This window comes from Alosa pseudoharengus, unplaced genomic scaffold, assembly GCF_046254945.1.
Source record: "Alosa pseudoharengus isolate Yale_2024_CS ecotype anadromous, Long Island Sound unplaced genomic scaffold, YU_APseudo_1.1 YU_APseudo_1.1_scf_4, whole genome shotgun sequence".
Classification (NCBI taxonomy): domain Eukaryota; kingdom Metazoa; phylum Chordata; class Actinopteri; order Clupeiformes; family Clupeidae; genus Alosa; species Alosa pseudoharengus.
This window is the reverse complement of record NW_027468774.1, coordinates 26657540-26675501: the sequence shown is the minus strand read 5'-3', so window position 1 is coordinate 26675501 and position 17962 is coordinate 26657540. Positions and strand designations below refer to the sequence as shown.

At 44.0% G+C, this 17962-nt stretch overlaps 1 protein-coding gene across 7 annotated transcripts in view; it reads left to right on the top strand.

The window, feature by feature from the left end:
- ep300b (EP300 lysine acetyltransferase b) overlaps positions 1 to 17962 on the top strand; it is a 38208-nt gene that overhangs the window by 8905 nt on the left and 11341 nt on the right. The window contains exons 7-19 of one of the 7 annotated variants that reach the window (XM_076265609.1): positions 260 to 368; positions 654 to 788; positions 3201 to 3318; positions 3516 to 3690; positions 5981 to 6058; positions 6347 to 6432; positions 6829 to 6981; positions 7085 to 7597; positions 10235 to 10468; positions 10781 to 10952; positions 11240 to 11391; positions 15358 to 15597; positions 16594 to 16682. In XM_076265609.1, the coding sequence (XP_076121724.1) occupies positions 260 to 368; positions 654 to 788; positions 3201 to 3318; positions 3516 to 3690; positions 5981 to 6058; positions 6347 to 6432; positions 6829 to 6981; positions 7085 to 7597; positions 10235 to 10468; positions 10781 to 10952; positions 11240 to 11391; positions 15358 to 15597; positions 16594 to 16682 (2254 nt within the window). Of the gene's footprint in view, positions 1 to 259; positions 369 to 653; positions 789 to 3200; positions 3319 to 3515; positions 3691 to 5980; positions 6059 to 6346; positions 6433 to 6828; positions 6982 to 7084; positions 7598 to 10234; positions 10508 to 10780; positions 10953 to 11239; positions 11392 to 15357; positions 15598 to 16593; positions 16683 to 17962 lie in introns of all 7 variants that reach the window. The other 6 variants (XM_076265611.1, XM_076265607.1, XM_076265610.1 and 3 more) reach the window with 6 other exon arrangements.

Here is a 17962-nt window from a genome sequence, read left to right as displayed (position 1 = left end):
CAATTAAGGGAGAGACAGCTTTACACTCAGAATAATTGAAAACTGTAAATCTGTTGTTTAAAAGACTCACAGCACTCATACAGCGTCTTTCTGTGGTTAACATAGTCTCTCCATGTGCGTTGTTGCTGTCCCTCAAGACAATGTAGTTTTAATTCATACAATCGCCTGGATCTGTACACGCATGACTTGCTCATCAGGGTCTCGTCAGTGCAACCCATCTCACCCCCTCCTCCCCTCTCTTCTTCTCACCCCTTCAAAGCTGGAGGAAACCCCATGGGTGTGAACGGTGGTGTGGGGGTTCAGTCCCCCAGCCAGCAGACTAACCTTCTCCAGGACTCCATGCTGCACCGAAACATGAACGCGCAAAGGTCCGTGCTCTAACCACCTCATGCATGTAACACAATCCTCCGAGAGGCTGTCCCTGTCTTGCCAGCAGAGTTCATGCTTTTACAAACCAGTTCAGGCTCCTGTTATAGAAGTGTAAAGTGAAGCATTTATGCCTTGTCTTTTTTTCTTTGCATATGTATGTGTAGTGATTTAGATGTGTACGGGATTCAAGCTGTATGAAAGATAGTTTGTCAAGAAGCTCAGATTTGCTTCTGATTTGATCCAAAGACTTTTGGCAATGGCTTTCTTATGTTTTGCTCTCGCAGCTTAATGAACGACAGCGCTGCCGTGGGTAACCTGGGCTCCATGCCCACAGCCACGCCGCCCTCGGTTGCGGGCATGAGGAAGAGCTGGCATGAGGATATCACCCAGGACCTACGCAACCACCTTGTGCACAAACTGTGAGTCCCTAGCCATATCCATTCACTCCTGACTGTGGGTGTCCCCGTAACACCTTTAAATTAGGATACTTTGGCACAAAGCTGGCAGAACCTCTTTTTACCCAATACTACAGTTCTTCAGCCTGGTTCAGTATAGCCGTACCCCTCGCAAAAGCAAAATTTGAATTGTCTCTGCGAGACACTCTGGCAATGAGTAATGATGCACGTTACTTTTACCCCTTGCATCGCGAGGAACCAATCACATCGTTGTATCTGATATAAGTGGGCCAGAGGCGAGATAAACAGATGACGACAGCGCTGCAACGAATCAGTCATTAAACATTGGTCGTAGTGTTATCCAATTGCGTCGAAGTCCGGAATCAGTCATTAAACATTGGTCGTAGTGTTATCCAATTGCGTCGAAGTCCTGAATCAGTCAGTAAACATTGATCTTAGTGTTCTTAGTATTCAAATGCATGCTTGGTGTTGCCATTTTCATTATTTGTGGCCAGACCCTTAATCTTTCTAGATTAGCAGGGTCTGGATTTTCCAGGCTAATATAGCCGTTTGATTAAGACACGCATGTAAACTCTGTCAGACGTAATGCATAGTTCAAAGCTATTTCATCAGTTCATGTGGAGTTCAGTGTTTCCGCTAGATTTTTTTTTAACAGTGGCGGCAGGTCTCCCCCCCCAAAGGAAAAAAAAGGTTACAAGGCTAGTATGAAAAAGCTGTGGGTCGGGTGTCACTCCCGGGATGTTTTTTTAATTCTAGTTGCTACGTTAACCCATGCATTAAACCACATGTCACTTGAACGCTTAAACATACCAGTAGTTCACGTTGACAATGGAGAAACGCTTAGCTTACTTCGTTTGACAGAAATTAAGTTTTGTGCCAACATGTTGTAGAAACACAACCCACAACACTGTGGGAACACTATGGGAAATACTTTCAATACGATCAGCTTCAGAAATGAATGGGTTTTTTTTAGCCTGTGCTAGGCTACACCTTTCCACCAAGTTGTGCGAAAATTGTAGTTTTTGCGATGTTGACAAACATGCATAGCACGTGGAAGATCTTGATAGTGTATGGCACTAATGTCTATAAAAACAATATATTTATGGAATAAAACTCGACAGGTACCTCGGATTCGCATTGCTGTTTATTGTTAAACTGCAATTTTCAGCAGCCAGCGGATGGCATTTAGTCTACTATGCTTCCGGACAATGTTTTGCGTGGCACCACTAAATGAAGAGGAAACACTGAGAAGAAAGTTAATGTTTTAAATAGGCTACATCAATACAATATATACTATGTGAAGTGAAACTGGACGGGCCATTATAACCTCTGACTAGTTTTAGGCTACTTATTGTTAAATTGCTGGATTATTTAAACAGCAACTGCAACTAACATTGTGCATCTGCCCTGATTCTGATACCGTGGCGCTATTAATTAAACCATGGCGGGCCGACATGCTGAAATAAACGTACAGGAAACACTGGGAGTTCATCAGTTCATGTGGAGTCATATCAGAAAATTCAAAAGCAGAGTTTTTTTTATACTTCAAAATAATATTTCATTTATAAACCTTACATTTTACAGTAGCGAGAAGTTTGTAGATGTGGACAAAATCTGGTGTGGATTCTGTGGAATCCTACCGGGAGCATTTACTGCCTAAAATACCCAATTTTGTTTACCGTGGTCCGAGCTTGATACTGAGCTGGTGGGTGCCCTGTTCAAGCCCACTCACTCTGTCCATCTAGGTGCTATGATAGACATTTAGTGGTGAATTGAAAACCACATTCTTGTCCTCCCGAGACCTCTATCTCACTAGGTAATCAGTGCATTAGCCCAGATCAGTGGAGAACTTCTACAGAAACATTCGGAAGAAACTTAAGAGGGAAACGAATTAACGTTAGACCAAGAATTGTGTTTCTTTAGGAATTCACCATCTTTAGGAATCCACCAAAATAGTCCCCTTTTTTCGCCCTCTTACGAAAACAGGCACTATTTTGTCACTTAACATTAACTTCTATACAAACCAGGTACATGTGGAAATAGGTGACTGTCCGATAAATAACAAATAAATCACAGAAGTATAATGACCGATATGGACCCTTTCCAAGAGGGTTTCCGGTTGAGACCCAGATACTTTTGAAATGAAAATAAATCGGACTTTTGCGTTATGGTCTACAAAATGTTGACTTTAAAACTCCAGTTTTAAACAAGTTACCATTAGCTCAATGTTGTTTTCTGTGCCACTGGAAATGCCTGTAGGAACACATATGTTTGTTTAAGCAGTCTATAGTCTTCATAATTAACTTGAATCAAAATTATTGCAAATGGTGATTGGAAGTTCAATCAAATTCAATCAAAAACCTGACAAAAAGAACTTTTGTGACCTGGACCCTTCCCTCCCCCCTGTGTGAGCAGAGTGCAGGCCATCTTCCCCACACCAGACCCCGCTGCACTGAAGGACAGACGAATGGAGAACCTGGTGGCGTACGCGCGGAAGGTGGAAGGGGACATGTACGAGTCGGCCAACAGCAGGGTGAGAATGAGCTCACTTACACCCATTGCAGCTAAATGGGTTATGAAGTGTGTTTGGAAAGTGTAAATGTTGCCTGACCCTCATAGTTTGATTGAGCACCCAAGTTAACCCTCATTCCGTTGCTTGTCTTCTCTCTATCCTTTCTATTTTCTTTCTCTTTTTGCCTGTCCGTTTGTCTTTCGCTTTTGCCCCATCAGGCGGAATACTACCACCTCCTAGCTGAGAAGATTTATAAGATCCAGAAGGAGCTGGAGGAGAAGAGACGGACTCGGCTACAGAAGCAGGGCATGATGCCTTCTCAGCCGGGCATGCCCCCCTCCAACCTGCCCCCCGTCATGGGCCAGCTGCCTCTGCCCCCCGGGCAGCCGCCCAGTATGTAAAACCTTAACAATTATACAGTCATATACAGATATGTATATAAGGAAAAGATGAATAATAAATAATAATAAATACAATAAGCTGTGTAAGTAACGGCTCCTACACACAGTTGCATTCCGACAACGCATGCCAGTGGGTGTTCCCGACGGTAGCTATGCAAATTACTTGAAGTATAACCGTAATTTGATTAGTTGGTGCTGTCAGTCGATTGGCTTGATTGGCCGGTGCCGTCTGTCGGTGGAGCAACAGCTGAACAACGCGAGCGGCGGGAGAAACGCGACGCAACGGACCCACAATTCAGTTCGGCAACGGATGACGTGAGCCCATGTAAAGTGAATGGGATGCGTCTCCAGCAACGCAACGCTCGCAGCTGTGTGTAGGAGCCGTAAGGGATAGTGGACGACACAGCGTTCGGTTTGGTGTTTTAAGCCCCCAACGTCGTCTTCCAGGCAGCATTGCATGGAAGACGACGTTGTGGGCTTAAAACAAGGTTAGGGTTAAGGTTAGGGTTAGGTGCCTTAAACTCGATGGTTGCAGCGCTGCCTTGAAGTCGACGGTGGGGGCTTAAAACACCATCAAGCAAGAAATGCATGTTCGAGGTGGTAAAACGGCTGTTACATTTCATAAGTGCATTAATTTCTTTGAGCCGAACGCCGTGGAGTCCCACTTATTCCATTGTTGCTTCTTGCATTGTGTTAATTTCCTGTTCTAATGTTTTAATCGCTAAAACTGTCTTGTTTGTATGACTACTTCTTTCCGACACATAGAAACAAATTACTCAACTTGCAGGACAAACGGCCGTTACTAGTTCTAAATGGATGGTTGCTATGGCCTAAGGCCAGTCGTTAGTTCCATCTCTTCTGTTGTCAAGCGGGAATATCCCAGGAAACATCCTATTTTACTTAGCCTACTGCCATCCAACTAGTTAAAAGCCACCTCGGTCATATGCTACAATGTTGCTATGTTCTGAAGGTCTGTATTTTACAGCTCTAATGCAACGTGACGCGTCACAATGAGTTCGGCGAATTAATATACAAGTGTGATACGGCCAAAAAACTGGAACTACATCATAGGAGTGCAAATAACCTAAAAGTAAAATATTAATGTAAGAGTCCATTATCCTGCTTATACCTCTGCATTGTTGTTGCTTATTAGCCTAGAAATCTAGACGCACCCTAGCGGCAGCAAATTTAATTTCCTGCCCGGGCTAGTCTAGCAACTCTCCGTTGGCTTGCGAGCTGGAAAAATGAAACTTCAATAGGGCCAATCACATCGTGTATAGAGTCGTTAGGCGGGCTTAACATAATGATTGATGGCAAAGTTTAAACGGTTCGGCGTGAATTCCCTACTACTTGAAAACAAAGAAGGTGGATGTTGCTGTTGGCGAACAGCGTGACACGAGTTAAGCTTTTTTTAAGTTGGCAAAAGTTTAAACTAGCCAACTAGCTCCGCTGGTGCGAAAACGCATTGGACTCATGAGTTGTAGCGCTATCCTATTGCGCGCAGAGTGAATTTGAAAGACAACCGATTATCCCGCCCCTCGGACTGAGCACTGCAAACGGTGAGTCCCCAGACCCTACATTTTAATGTGGGTCTGGCTCGTCAGGCTAGTTGCTTATACCACACCTGCATTATGTTGATTTACTGTACACATCTTGGTCTCTAAAACTGACTTGTTTTTAGAACTACTTCTTTCTGCCACACATCGACTCTTTCATCAACTTACCAGGACAAACTCCTGTTAATAGTTTGAAATTGATGACTGTAATGGCCAAACCCCAGTCGTTAGGCTTATACCTGTCAAGCAAGAATATTCCAGGATTCTGTTGACTTGGCTTTGTAAAATCACTGCTTTCCAAATGCAGTGTAATGTGTACTGACATGTTAACACTTTTGCTCTGCTCTGAACTCTTCAGATCAGATCGCTAGTTTGTATCTCTGTCGCAACATGATGGTTCATTTAAACTTTACAGCGAGTTTGGCGAATTGATCTAAAAGTGTGAAAAGGGACAAAAAAAGTGGAGGTTTTTCATTGGTGCGCAAATACCTCAAGTTAATTTATGCTAATCAATGTTAATTGAGTGCAGCACACCAAGCAGTGGTATAAAGAGAAAAAAATGTCTCACTGTCTTCATTGTTGGTCTCTCCTCTCTTGGTTTTGATTGTATTTCTCTGCTCCTGTGCGTCTCTCTCTCTCTCTCTGTCTGTCTGTCTGTCTGTCTGTCTGTCTGTCTCTTTCTCTCTCTCTCTCTCTCTCTCTCTGCCTCTGTTGGTCTCTCCTCAGACGGACCCCATGCAGACCCCTCCCTTGTCCAGCCAGCGGGACCCAATCAGATGGTCAGCCGTATGCAGAACCCTGCAGGTAAGTGGCGCTTTGTCTGCCCCATTTTGAGATGGCTAATGCCGCTCCCCGACAATCCCCCCCCTCCTCTGCCAGTACACGGCTGCCAACAAGAAAACTCATTCAAGCAATGCAGCCTGTCGACAGCTTCTGTCATGCCGCAGCTTTAGTGGTCGTTTCATAGAAGTAGCTCCTTTGGACTGAGTGAGTGAATGTGAGCGATGGGCAGACGGAGGAGAAGAAAGGCTGCATTGTGCTGCTCGCGTGTCCTGAGCGTGGCTCATATAGTCTCCTCTTTGCTCTCTGCAGCCATGAATCAGTTCAACCAGATGGCGATGCAGGGGGGCGGGCCGAGGTCGACGCCCCCACTACCCATGGGAGGTCCGCTCAATCAGGTTGGCACCGCATTTGTTTTGATTCATCTGATGCAACAATTAAAGTGGCTTGTGTCACCTTGGGGAAAAAGGAATTTAATGAGTGTCTGTTATTTCACCTTCTCACAAATGAATTTAAAAGTAATGTAATGTAATTGCTTTGGAAAGTGGTCAGAGGTGTGAAGCAGCAGATGCCTTTGGTTCTTTGCTTCACTATTCAGTGTATAGTGCATGCACACACACGTATGCTTCAAAATGATTTTACTCAGTCAATGAGATTTTAGTTGGTGCCTGTGCTTCCGATCACAAAGTTCGATGTTTAGGCCTGTGTATGTTTGCAATATGCTGCAAAACCGGTAGAGGTGTCGTATGATCTCTAAATGTTGTTCTAACCCGCTTGTTGTCTGCTGTCTTCAGATGGGTCGGGGAAGCCCAAGGATGGGCCAGCCCAACGTGGCCCAGATGCAGAATCAGTACCTCCCATCTGGGCAGTTTCCAGGCTCCAATGGCGGCCTCAACGCTGGCCCAGTAGGTATGGGCCAGTCGGGGCCACAGCCTGGCATGACTCAGGTGAGACATCATAAGCCTGTATTTGGAGACTTTATTGTGGTCGTTGTGTCCAGCTGAATCATTTGTTCATTGATGATGGTCATCCTTGTGTCCTTTCCCTCAGCAGGCTCAGATGCCCACTCCGACCTCCCTCCCTGTGGGCAGCCCAGTCGGGCAGCCCAGCTCGGTGTCCGGAGCGGGCCCAGGCCCCGGGGCACCTGTGGGCTCCATGCTGCCCGGTAGCGTGCCCGGAGGTGGTCCTTCTAGCATGGCACCGTCCTCGCAGCCCAACTCGCATGGGCACTGCCCGCCCATGCGCCAGAGCTCGCCCTCTCCGCGCAGCCTCACGCCGACCCCTCGCCCCACTACTCCCGCCCACCCGGGCTCGCAGACACCGCAGCCTCATACGCCAAACCCGCCCTCCGTCCCACCGTCAGCGCAACAGCAACAGCAGCAGCAGCAGCAGCAGCAGCCGCCAATGGCTCAGCCAATGGCGCCAGGGATGGGAGCGGAGAAAAACAATCAGCAACAGCAGCAGACACTCGGGGGCGGTGCCAATGGAGGCCACCAGCCGGGGATGGTGCCGTCTCTGCCTGCGCAGAACTCTCACATGCCCAACCAGCACCCGCGAACACCGGTGAGGAAGAGAAAATGCCCTTTGGGTCGTGGGGTTGCCTCATTCATTTATAGTCCATTCATATTTCAGCCTTACTAGAACACCTGCAGATTTGTTAGTATTGATGGTTTGTTGTTGATATCATGGGTTTTCAATGGGTAGATATAAATAATATATCAATATTAGGGATGCAACGGTATACGGTGTATTATCGTACCAAACAATACGCCCCCATGGTTTGTTTATGATTTGTAAACGTTTATCATTGTGCTGCAAACTACATGAATGTTAGACATTCACACCTCCAGAGAACCAGTGCATGGGCCCTCTCACCTCTGCAACTTATCAGTGCTTCCCTGCTGATGTAGCAAAGGCCTGATATGTTGCGCTCTGTAAGCAAATGAGTTTGACAAACAACAGCTGACTGCTCCAACGTGAATGGACTGGACTGGACCTTAGCAAGAAACAGAGACACTAACTTTGATAAGGTCCCGCCGTCTGTCCTCCACTATAAGGGAATATTTAGAATTTCAGTACAAACGGAAGACTGTAAAGTTTAAACAAACAAAGTAGGCTAGGACTACAGCCTACAAGCATTAGGCATACTTTGCTAATGCAGTCAACAAATGCGGGCACTTTTAACATGATGGCCTATCGCCCAGCCGGATTCGTTGTTCATACCAGCAAACTAGTCACCTTTTGGCGAAAATCGCCGGTTTTGAATCAAAATATGTCATTCACGTGAATCGTGTAGATCCAAAGAGTTTTTTTCGGGGGGGGGGGGGGCTGGAGTGAGACTCGTCGATTTCATGCAAGATTGATAGGAAGTGATTGGCCTCTCTTTGATTTTTGATATTTTTGAAGACCTACCAATCAGTTGTTTCTGAGGGTGGGCTTTATCGCTCTCACTTTCTGTTACGCATAGCCTGCGGGGGGGCGTCTTTCGGAAATATGTCACCTTTTTCAGCCCTTCTGAGTTTGCAGGTATGGTTGTTAGTAGCCTGCAATGAGAATCTGTTTCTCTCACTGTCGCTTGTCAGCAACAATTTGCGTTTAAAATATAAAAAAATAGATGTTGTTCGCTGCCAAGGCATGTCTTTCAAATGTACTTAAAGTGAAACTAGGAAGTTGAATTGGTTCCCACGTTTCATGGAAATTCGTCCGGTAGCTTGGCATCGCACCTAAAGCGTTAAAACAATGATAAAAGCTGGGCCTGGGCTTTGTGTATCGGTCGATTACCGATCCGATACCATAATTAAATTAATAAACCATCATGTGGAAAAGACTAAACATTACTTTCCTAGGACAAAATCTAAAAAAATAACACTTAAATATAAATGTCATGTATTATGACTTAATAATATATTATTATCATTATTATTACTACTACTATTAGTATTAAAAATAAATAATTGTGAACCAGCAGCAACTTGGAACAGCATTCAAGTTCAAGTTCACAGTTGTTACTAAATAATAAATATAACAAGCAAACATAAAACACATAAATACATAACAACTTTCTCCCACCAAAACCAGTTTTGTGCCGATAAAAATCCAAAATGCCAAAATGGTTTCACCCACGAAACCCCTCTATTTACCCGTAGTGGTACGGTCCCTCGGTTTCCCCGTGATAACTAATAAATTAGTTTTAAAAAAGTTTTTAACAGCTAGTGTAAAAATTTAATTTCTTGATACCTGGAACAGTTTATACAGATAAGAGATGAAAATGACAATGTGTTTGGTTTGAGTAATTGTGTTGACCGTCACACATTAAACCTGCCTAAAAATGCAAAAAAAACACATGAAGATTGTAATTAATCGATGACAAATGGTGGTTAATAAAATAATGAATGGTAAACCAGAAATATAATGATGGGCAGACTGTAAAGACAATGAGGTAATGACAAACACCAGAAGAAATGTCTAGTGGCAAGTGGCTGGTTGCGTGTCACGGCTCAGTCTTTGAAGTTGAAGTAAATTCGGATCAGCCAATGGATCTGCTCTTTTTCCAATTCCAAATTTTGTCAATATCAGGGCCGATATCCGATATCAGATCGGTGCACCCCTAGTATTTGGTTACTGCCTCAGGATTCCGTCACAATGTAAAAAATATTACAATGTCATAGGCTACGCCTAGGAATTCTATTGAAACGGACCGGGAAATAATTTCTCTTTTGCCATAAATAATTGCTCTTTTCACTACTGTTCATAATTTTTCCGGATAGGTCCCATGGTGGCAAACGGAAGGGGCGGGACTTCGGCTGAGCGAAATTTAAAATAGATTGACACAGGGGCGCCCCAGCTCTCTCCACTGATAGTTTTTTGTCTAACTATAGGGTAGTTTTCGACTGCTTTGTTCAAACTAAGTCAGTCAGTCACACTACCATATTTGTCTATAGGCAAAATGTAGTTAATTGTTTATATCAGTGGGTTTTTTTTATATTAAAATAACGAAACCGTATCGTTATTGTGGCCCACAAACCGTTGCATTTCTAATCAATATAGGGTAATATAAATTGTTTTCTCTACTTATTTGGTAGCAACCCTCAAGCATGCCTCCTTTTGTCAACCTCTTGGCCCTAGTTCAATCATTGTAGCCGTTTCCCTCTGAGGCTCTCTGCAACCTCCCTCTCTCTCTCTGTAACCCCACCCCTCCAGCTCTCTCAGAAGTCCTCTCTGACGGCCGACGGGCAGGTCTCCACGCCAGCCTCCGTCAGCAGCGTGGACCACAGCTCCCAAATGCCCCCCTCCGACGCCCCCGCGCCGCTCGAGCCCAAGATGGAGGTGAAGCAGCAGCCATCGGCCGAGGAGGAAGAAGAGGCTGAGTCGGAGGGGAAGCCCTCGGGGAAGATGGGCATGAAGCACGAGGTCAAGTCTGAGGAGAAGCCGGAGGTGAGAGCCAACACAAAACCAGGCTTCTTCAGTGCTACGGTATTAGTTTCCTTTTTTTCTGAAGCTTGAGTAGAGGTTATATTTGATGCAAATTAATGGTGTATATAATATGTATACGTTTAATGAATGTATATATGTGTATATGAAATGACTGAGATGCATTGTATATAACATCTTGATATCTATCTAAGCCTATTTTGAAAAGGCATGTAACATCTTGACTGAGACTATGAGGTTACTGCCATTGACTGTGACTGAGTCTTGGCCATGAGTTTGTAGGCTGACCAGTCGGTGTTGATCTTGACCCCCCAGGTGAAAAAGGAGGAGCCCTCTGACGGCTGTAAGGCAGAGCCTATGGAGACGTCCATCGCTTCCGGCGAGGACCGGAAGCCAGAGGTGAAGAGCGAACCCAAAGAGGAAGAGGATGGCCCGGGCGCCGCCGGTGCCAACAGCTCCCCCGCTGCTGCCCAGAGCAAGAAGAAAAGTATGACCAGCTCTCCTCATCCATCCACAGCTCCTCCAAAGAGTGGTTTGGAAATCTGTGCTTGAAATCACAGACAGTGATTCAGTCGTCTGTCACGTAGATAGGGTGGCTGTGCTGTGCCATGTTTATGTTTTGGTGCCTAGCCAGTTTTCAGTAGCAGCTCATTATTCATCAAAGTGAGAATGCATACCTAGTCCTCCATTTTTATTTCTGGACAAAGCCTTAAAACAGCTGTGATTTATTCTGAACTCTTTTCCCACCTCTCTCTCTCCCTCCCCCACCCGAAGTCTTCAAGCCGGAGGAGCTTCGGCAGGCACTCATGCCCACCCTGGAGGCGTTGTACCGGCAGGATCCCGAGTCTCTGCCCTTCCGTCAGCCTGTAGACCCCCAGTTACTGGGAATACCCGTACGTATTCGAACTAGTAACAAAACTAACCTGGTAAGGGACTGCGCTGCCTTCCATTTTGCTTCCCCTCCTAAAACACGTAGACTGTCACACTCTTCTTCTCTGCAACTGGTTGCCATTTTCCACTTGTTTGTCTCCTCCCTACCCCGTCCCTTACTGTGTCGGTATTCACCCTCATGACATAAGCACAGAAGTAGAGTAAGTGGTGTGTAGTCTCAGGGTGTGAATGTGCTGCTGCTTGCTATGTCCCACCAAAGGAGTATGCTTAAGAACTGCTGTGTGTGTGTGTGTGTGTGTGTGTGTGTGTGTGTGTGTGTGTGTGTGTGTGTGTGTGTGTGCGTGCGCGCGTGTGCGTGTGCGCGTATGTGTGTGCGTGCGCACGTGTGTGTACGTGTGTGTGTGTGTGTGTTTGCATGCACATGTTTATGTGTGCATGTCAGTCCTTCATGCTTTCCCCTCCAGTTCACTGCTGATCATTGTAGTTTTCATTTTCTTGTTGTTTAATTTTGCTTTATCTATGTCAAATGAAGCAATGGATGGAGCATTTGTTTGACTAAATTTGCCTCCCTAGCTATTTCAGAAATAATGAATCAATCATTTCTTAATAATAAAGCCCACGATTGCTGAAGTGTCTATTTGATACATTCGTAGAATTGATTACTGAGATGTCTATTCTGAGTGCTCTCCTACTCTACGCTGAGGACAGTGCTGGGTGTCTGTCCTCAGGACTGCTCAAGCTAAACAAATGCATCTGCTCCACAGCTTCATTTTTGCTTAGGTGTCTATGAATGTTTTTGAATGTGTCAAGTTGCCTTTTGATCCATTGCTTGTTTTCTGTTGTTTAAGCTAATGCACAATGCTAAGTGGCACATGTCAGCACCAGTAATGTGTTGCAGTGTGATCAGTTTTCATTTTGGAGTGAAGAAGTGTGGCAATCTTCTGAGGGGTACCCAAATTTTATATTCTTAAAATATTTTGCTGTGTTCTGTCTGACTAGATCACAGCAGCACTATGTGCAGTTGTCATCCCTTCCTGTTAAAGCAATGGATTTCCAGTGCCCTTAATTATATCTGAGTTAAATAAATGACAAAACTGCTTCTGAGTTGTTTTTCAGTCAGTGTATAGACCAGTGTTGTAGTACTCGAGTCCGAGACTCGAACTCGAGTCCGAGTCATTAGCTAAATTTAGAGACTCGTGACTTGACTTGGACTTGAGCACTGATGACTCGAACTTGGACTTGGACTCGTGCATTGGCACTCGCGATGACTCGTCGAGGACTCGACTTTTTTGTAATATATCATAAGGCTATAATTGTAGTATGTCATTAGGCTATAATTTGCTATATGATTTTAATATCTAAATTATTCGTAACACTAATTTTAGTTCAAGGGAATGTTAGGCTTCTGCTTCATGTCGTAGGCTACATCGCAAGTCACATCATGTTCACATGCAAAGCAAACTAACGTTAACTTTAACACCAAAATGCCTGGAGATATGGCCGCCGCTATTTCAATGTAGTAGGCTATTGCCAGGCAATATTAGTTCTCATACATGACATAACATTACCTAAGATTACACTCAGCCTAGGCTAAACAACACACACTGCTGCTGGATAGCTGATCGTGACTTGGTGAACAGTGTTTTCCCTGACTCACGCGAGAAGCGAGGTTCCATTCATTCATTTTCATTCGGGGCGTGCCCTGCCGTGCTTCTGTCTGTTAATTTGCAGCAGGCTATTATCGGATGAAAGAAAAATAAACTAAACGTTTTCCCGATCAAGATATAGCATACTTCTTAATTTTGGTGTCATAAAATATAGAAGCATAACATTAAATTGCCTAGTAGAGTGTCCATGTAGTGTCAATGTAGGCCTACATGTCTGCGCAAGTGAAACTGACAAACTGAACCTCTCGTGGGTAGGCCAGAAACAACTAGCCTATATTTAAAACCACGAATGAAATGGATTAATGTTACTGTTCAAACGAGCGATTTGATAGCCTAATCCACTGCACGAAAAAAAGGAAATAGCAACGTGTTCTATTTCTAACAGGTGAATATCGTAGCAAATAGTATGGCGATGGCAGCTTAAAAAACATTTATTTCACTCCTCTCGCTGAAATGAACGTGGCCTGTTGCACAAATAAATTAATTAGGCAGATGATCTACATCTTCGTTAACCTAAAGCTAGTTTTCATCTCTGTTGTTGACGTGAAATATGTCTCCATAGTGTCAGTGAAGTGATAACATAATTATGCAGTTGCCGGTAGCCAATGTTCACGTCACGGGAGTCAAAAAGAAGCTACCAAGACGGGCCCTGCTCTGTTTCTGTCCCTCCCAAACTGCGCTAAAATTGTGTAGGCTATTTAACAGCCAGAATTTAAAAAAATGCCCTTTTATGATCCACACTACCTCTTACAAAATAGGCCTACTCCAACGTTCATCTAGCTCTTGTGAAGTATGAACTTCTACAACACTGCCTATACAATTGTAAGCAGTCAGTAACAGCATAATGTGACTTAATGGCCTGTGTGATTGGGATGTGGATTGCTCATTTATTATGAGTAGGCCTATAGTCTATGGTATAGCTATGGTATGGTATTCTCTCCGATATAAAAAATACAACACATTGGGTTTGGCAAGAAATTTGGCAATACTACTTTCACACAAGTGATGGCACCCCTGCTTGGAGACAGAAGATTGTCCGTTTTGCTTTTAAGGATTTCATCTGCAATGGAAAAAAATGGAATGACAGGCTATGCTTACTTTAGTGCTGGACTTGGACTCGACTTGATCAATAGGGACTCGACTCGGACTCGACGTGGATCAATAGTGACTCGACTCGGACTTGACTCGGATGAGTAGTGGACTCGACTCGGACTTGACTTGGAATTTTTTTTTAATGACTTGGACTTGACTCGGACTTGAACACTGACGACTCGAACCTGGACTCGGACTCGAGGCATAGTGACTTGACTACAACACTGGTATAGACGGTCTCTTTATTCAGATCTCCTATTTATCTTTGATCCACTCTTGGTTTGGCATGCCGCTTCACACCTGAATGAAAGACCCCAGTCAACAGCTGCAGTAAGAATTGGCACAAATGAGCCTTTGGTTCCTAAATTATGGTCACCACCTTCAGCTATATTATATATTCTGGCTGAATTCCAAAGCAGATAACAATCTGAATACAAATCTGCAGGTCTCTTAATTGCACTCCATTACACTCCATTGTCCCAGCAGTCATACCTGTTGGGGTGGGGGGGTCAGTTTCTTTTGCTCCTAATGTTCTCCTGTTGTGATCAAGCTGAATGTGCGTTGCTTGTTCTTGTAGTGTTGCTTTTTTTATTTATTTTTTGTAAACCTACTGTGTATCCAGTCCCCTCAACTTTGCACCCTGACGTGTTTGTGTCCTTATTCAACCCCCCACAAAATCCCAAATCCCATTAAAGTACAGTACAAAGCAGTGTTGCAAGTCAGTAATGCTTTGTGCTGTTCCTGTCCTCAGTCTACCTCTCAAGCATCATGAATGTGAACCTGTGTTTAATTGCTCATGAACAGAGACCCTATGTCTCATTGCCCCCCCTTCCCCCTTTGCACTGTGTGTGTGTGTGTGTGTGTGTGTGTGTGCTCACTGGTATGTGCTTGTATGCATGTGTGTGCTCGCTCATGCTCAAGGATAGAGATCAAGGAATAGAAATGAGGGGTGCAGAGTTGTGTGAGGAAGGGAGAAGCTGTCATGTTTTTTTGTCTGCACACGAACCTCTCTGCAGCCCTCAACATTGTCCCCCTGCACCCTCTTCTCTCCTCTGCTCTGGCTCGCTGTGGACCTCCGGCTGCTGCCCCTCTTCCTCCGCTCCTCCTCATCCTCCTACTGACCTCCTCCGTGTTCCTACGCCACTGCTGTGTCGCCCGTCTCTGACCGCCAATCCTCCTCGTCGTCCTCCCCCCCTCCTTTGGACTCTTCCTGCTCCTAAACTGGCGGCCCGTCCTCCACAGGACTACTTCGACATAGTCAAGAACCCCATGGACCTGTCCACCATCAAGCGCAAGTTAGACACGGGGCAGTACCAGGAACCCTGGCAGTACGTGGACGACATCTGGCTCATGTTCAACAACGCCTGGCTCTACAACCGCAAGACCTCGCGCGTCTACAAGTACTGCTCCAAGCTGGCAGAGGTCTTCGAGCAGGAGATCGACCCAGTGATGCGGAGCCTGGGCTATTGCTGTGGGAGGAAGGTGTGTGTGTGTGTGTGTGTGTGTGTATTTGTTGAGTGACTGTTTGTAGTATTGTTTTTTTTATGTTTGTGTGCTTATTTTAAAGGATAATTCCGGTATTTAGCACTTTGAGTCCCTTTTCTGGTTTGTTTTGGATGAACTACAGTGGTGGACAGACACCGAAATTTTGACGATGGGTCCGGTCTCGATTTTCTGACTCGTTTTGAATAGCCTTTGACTGTTTCAGAGTGGCTGGCTATGGGCATGCACAAACATGTCCTTAAAACAACCCTTAACGTTTTTAAAACCGTGCAACTCACTGAGTGGTTAGTGGTGTTCGTTGATTATTAAAAACAAATATACCGGCGCAATGTATGATTTCAATCCGTGTTATTTGCTATTGTGAAACTATTTTTTTCAGATACCTCACAACCGTGTATAAACTTCCGCTCAATATTTGAGTCTGAAGCATAGCATAGACCGTAAAAGAAGGTCTCTCGGATAGACTACAACCAAATATAAACAGACCCCGTTTCCGGTAGCGCAGTGATATCAAGGAGTAATGAGTCATCCAACAGAAATCAATGGGATTTTACAAAATGCCAAATAAAACATGACAGAAACTGTATTTTGCTATGCTACTTGTTTCGGAACATCAACGAACATCACTAACCACTCGGTGAGTTGGACAGTTTTAAAAAACGAACATTAAGGGTTGTTTTAAGGACATGTTTGTGCATGCCCATAGCCAGCCACTCTGAAACAGTCAAAGGCTATTCAAAACGAGTCAGAAAGTCGAGACCGGACCCATCGTCAAAATGTCCACCACTCTAGTTCATCCAAAACAAACCAGAAAAGGGACTCAAAGTGCTAAATACCGGAATTATCCTTTAATAGAGAGTTGGTTTACTTGTGGTCTGTGTGTGTGTCATTAATCTGGGTGTGTGATCCAGAGTTTGAGTAAAGGTTGATTTTAAGCACTCCCTTAAATGTCGTTTCCCTGGCCTCTCTCCTCAGCTGGAGTTTTCCCCACAAACCCTCTGCTGCTACGGGAAGCAGCTGTGCACCATCCCACGAGATGCTGCCTACTTCAGCTACCAAAACAGGTGAGTGAAGAGTAGAATCATTTTAGAACCCTATAGCCCCAGACTAGAACACGTGCAAGTCCTGCAGAGCTTATAAATAAGAAATTAGTTTCAGATCTTTTTCCATACAGTAGTGGTTGTCCAATGCTTGTGTTTTTTTTTTGTTTTTTTTTTTATTAGTCCTTTTACATTGACTTATGTCCCCAAACATGTGAGATGATGTGAATGTTGCATTGTGTTGATCACGGGTGATCTTGGGTTGACTGGTAGCCTCTCATCATTAGTGATGCACAACCCCACCTTACATCACGTTTCCTACCATTTTCATTTACACAGTGGCATTTTTAAAGTGGGTCCCTAGTCCTACACATTAAATGGCATGTGAATGTGTTGGGATGATGTAGCAGGTGTGGTATTGGTTTACATTAAGGAACGTGACAAGCAATTGTTTTAGGATTGAGAAAAATGTGTTTCATTAACTTTCAATCAATCTTTGTTTTATTTGCCCGGTGATGTAAATAAACGTATGCCCAGCCTTAGATATAATGGTTCAAACAAATCATAGTTCTGTTTTGTTGCTAGGCACAACAGAGATCATCCGATTCTCTAGCAAACTTAAGGCTGCATGTGTATTTCAGTGCAAACAATGTCTATGCAATATCCTATCTTATGAAGACGACAGGTGTCGTTAAGGAGACATTATTATAGCATGTTGAGACCTACACTCGCTAACAGAGTAGGTCTACGGAATTAAGTCAGATTTAAGTCAGAGGAAACATGAGATTGTACAGTATTTTTACAATGTCAAAAAGTTAAGAGTGAAAATTAGTGCATGGTAAATTCAGGTAACACCATCTGTGGCATAGAAATCAAATCCCCCAAACCTTGAAGTTCACCTTCAAAGTTAACAGATGGGAATTTATAGTTACTTGGAAATGATGGAGAGCGAGAGCATGAGTGACAAATGTATTGTTTGAGTTTAGGTGAGTTCTCTTCATGTGAGATTTAAAAAAAAAAACTATAGTGGTAGCAGCTTCAGAGCACATTGCGTGGATTTTATTTTTGCCAAGATTTTGAAAATAAATTATATGCCTTATCATGTAATAATGTATCCCATGACTGCTACCACAAGCACTTAAATTCAACTAAAATAATAATAATAATAAGAAGAAGAAAGCTGATGTGTGATGTGATTTAATTAAGACATTTGTTCAAGAAAGATCAGTTAAAATTTAGTGTAGTTTAATGGAACTCTATTTCAGTGATGCAGAATGAATGTATTCTGAGCATTACACATTACA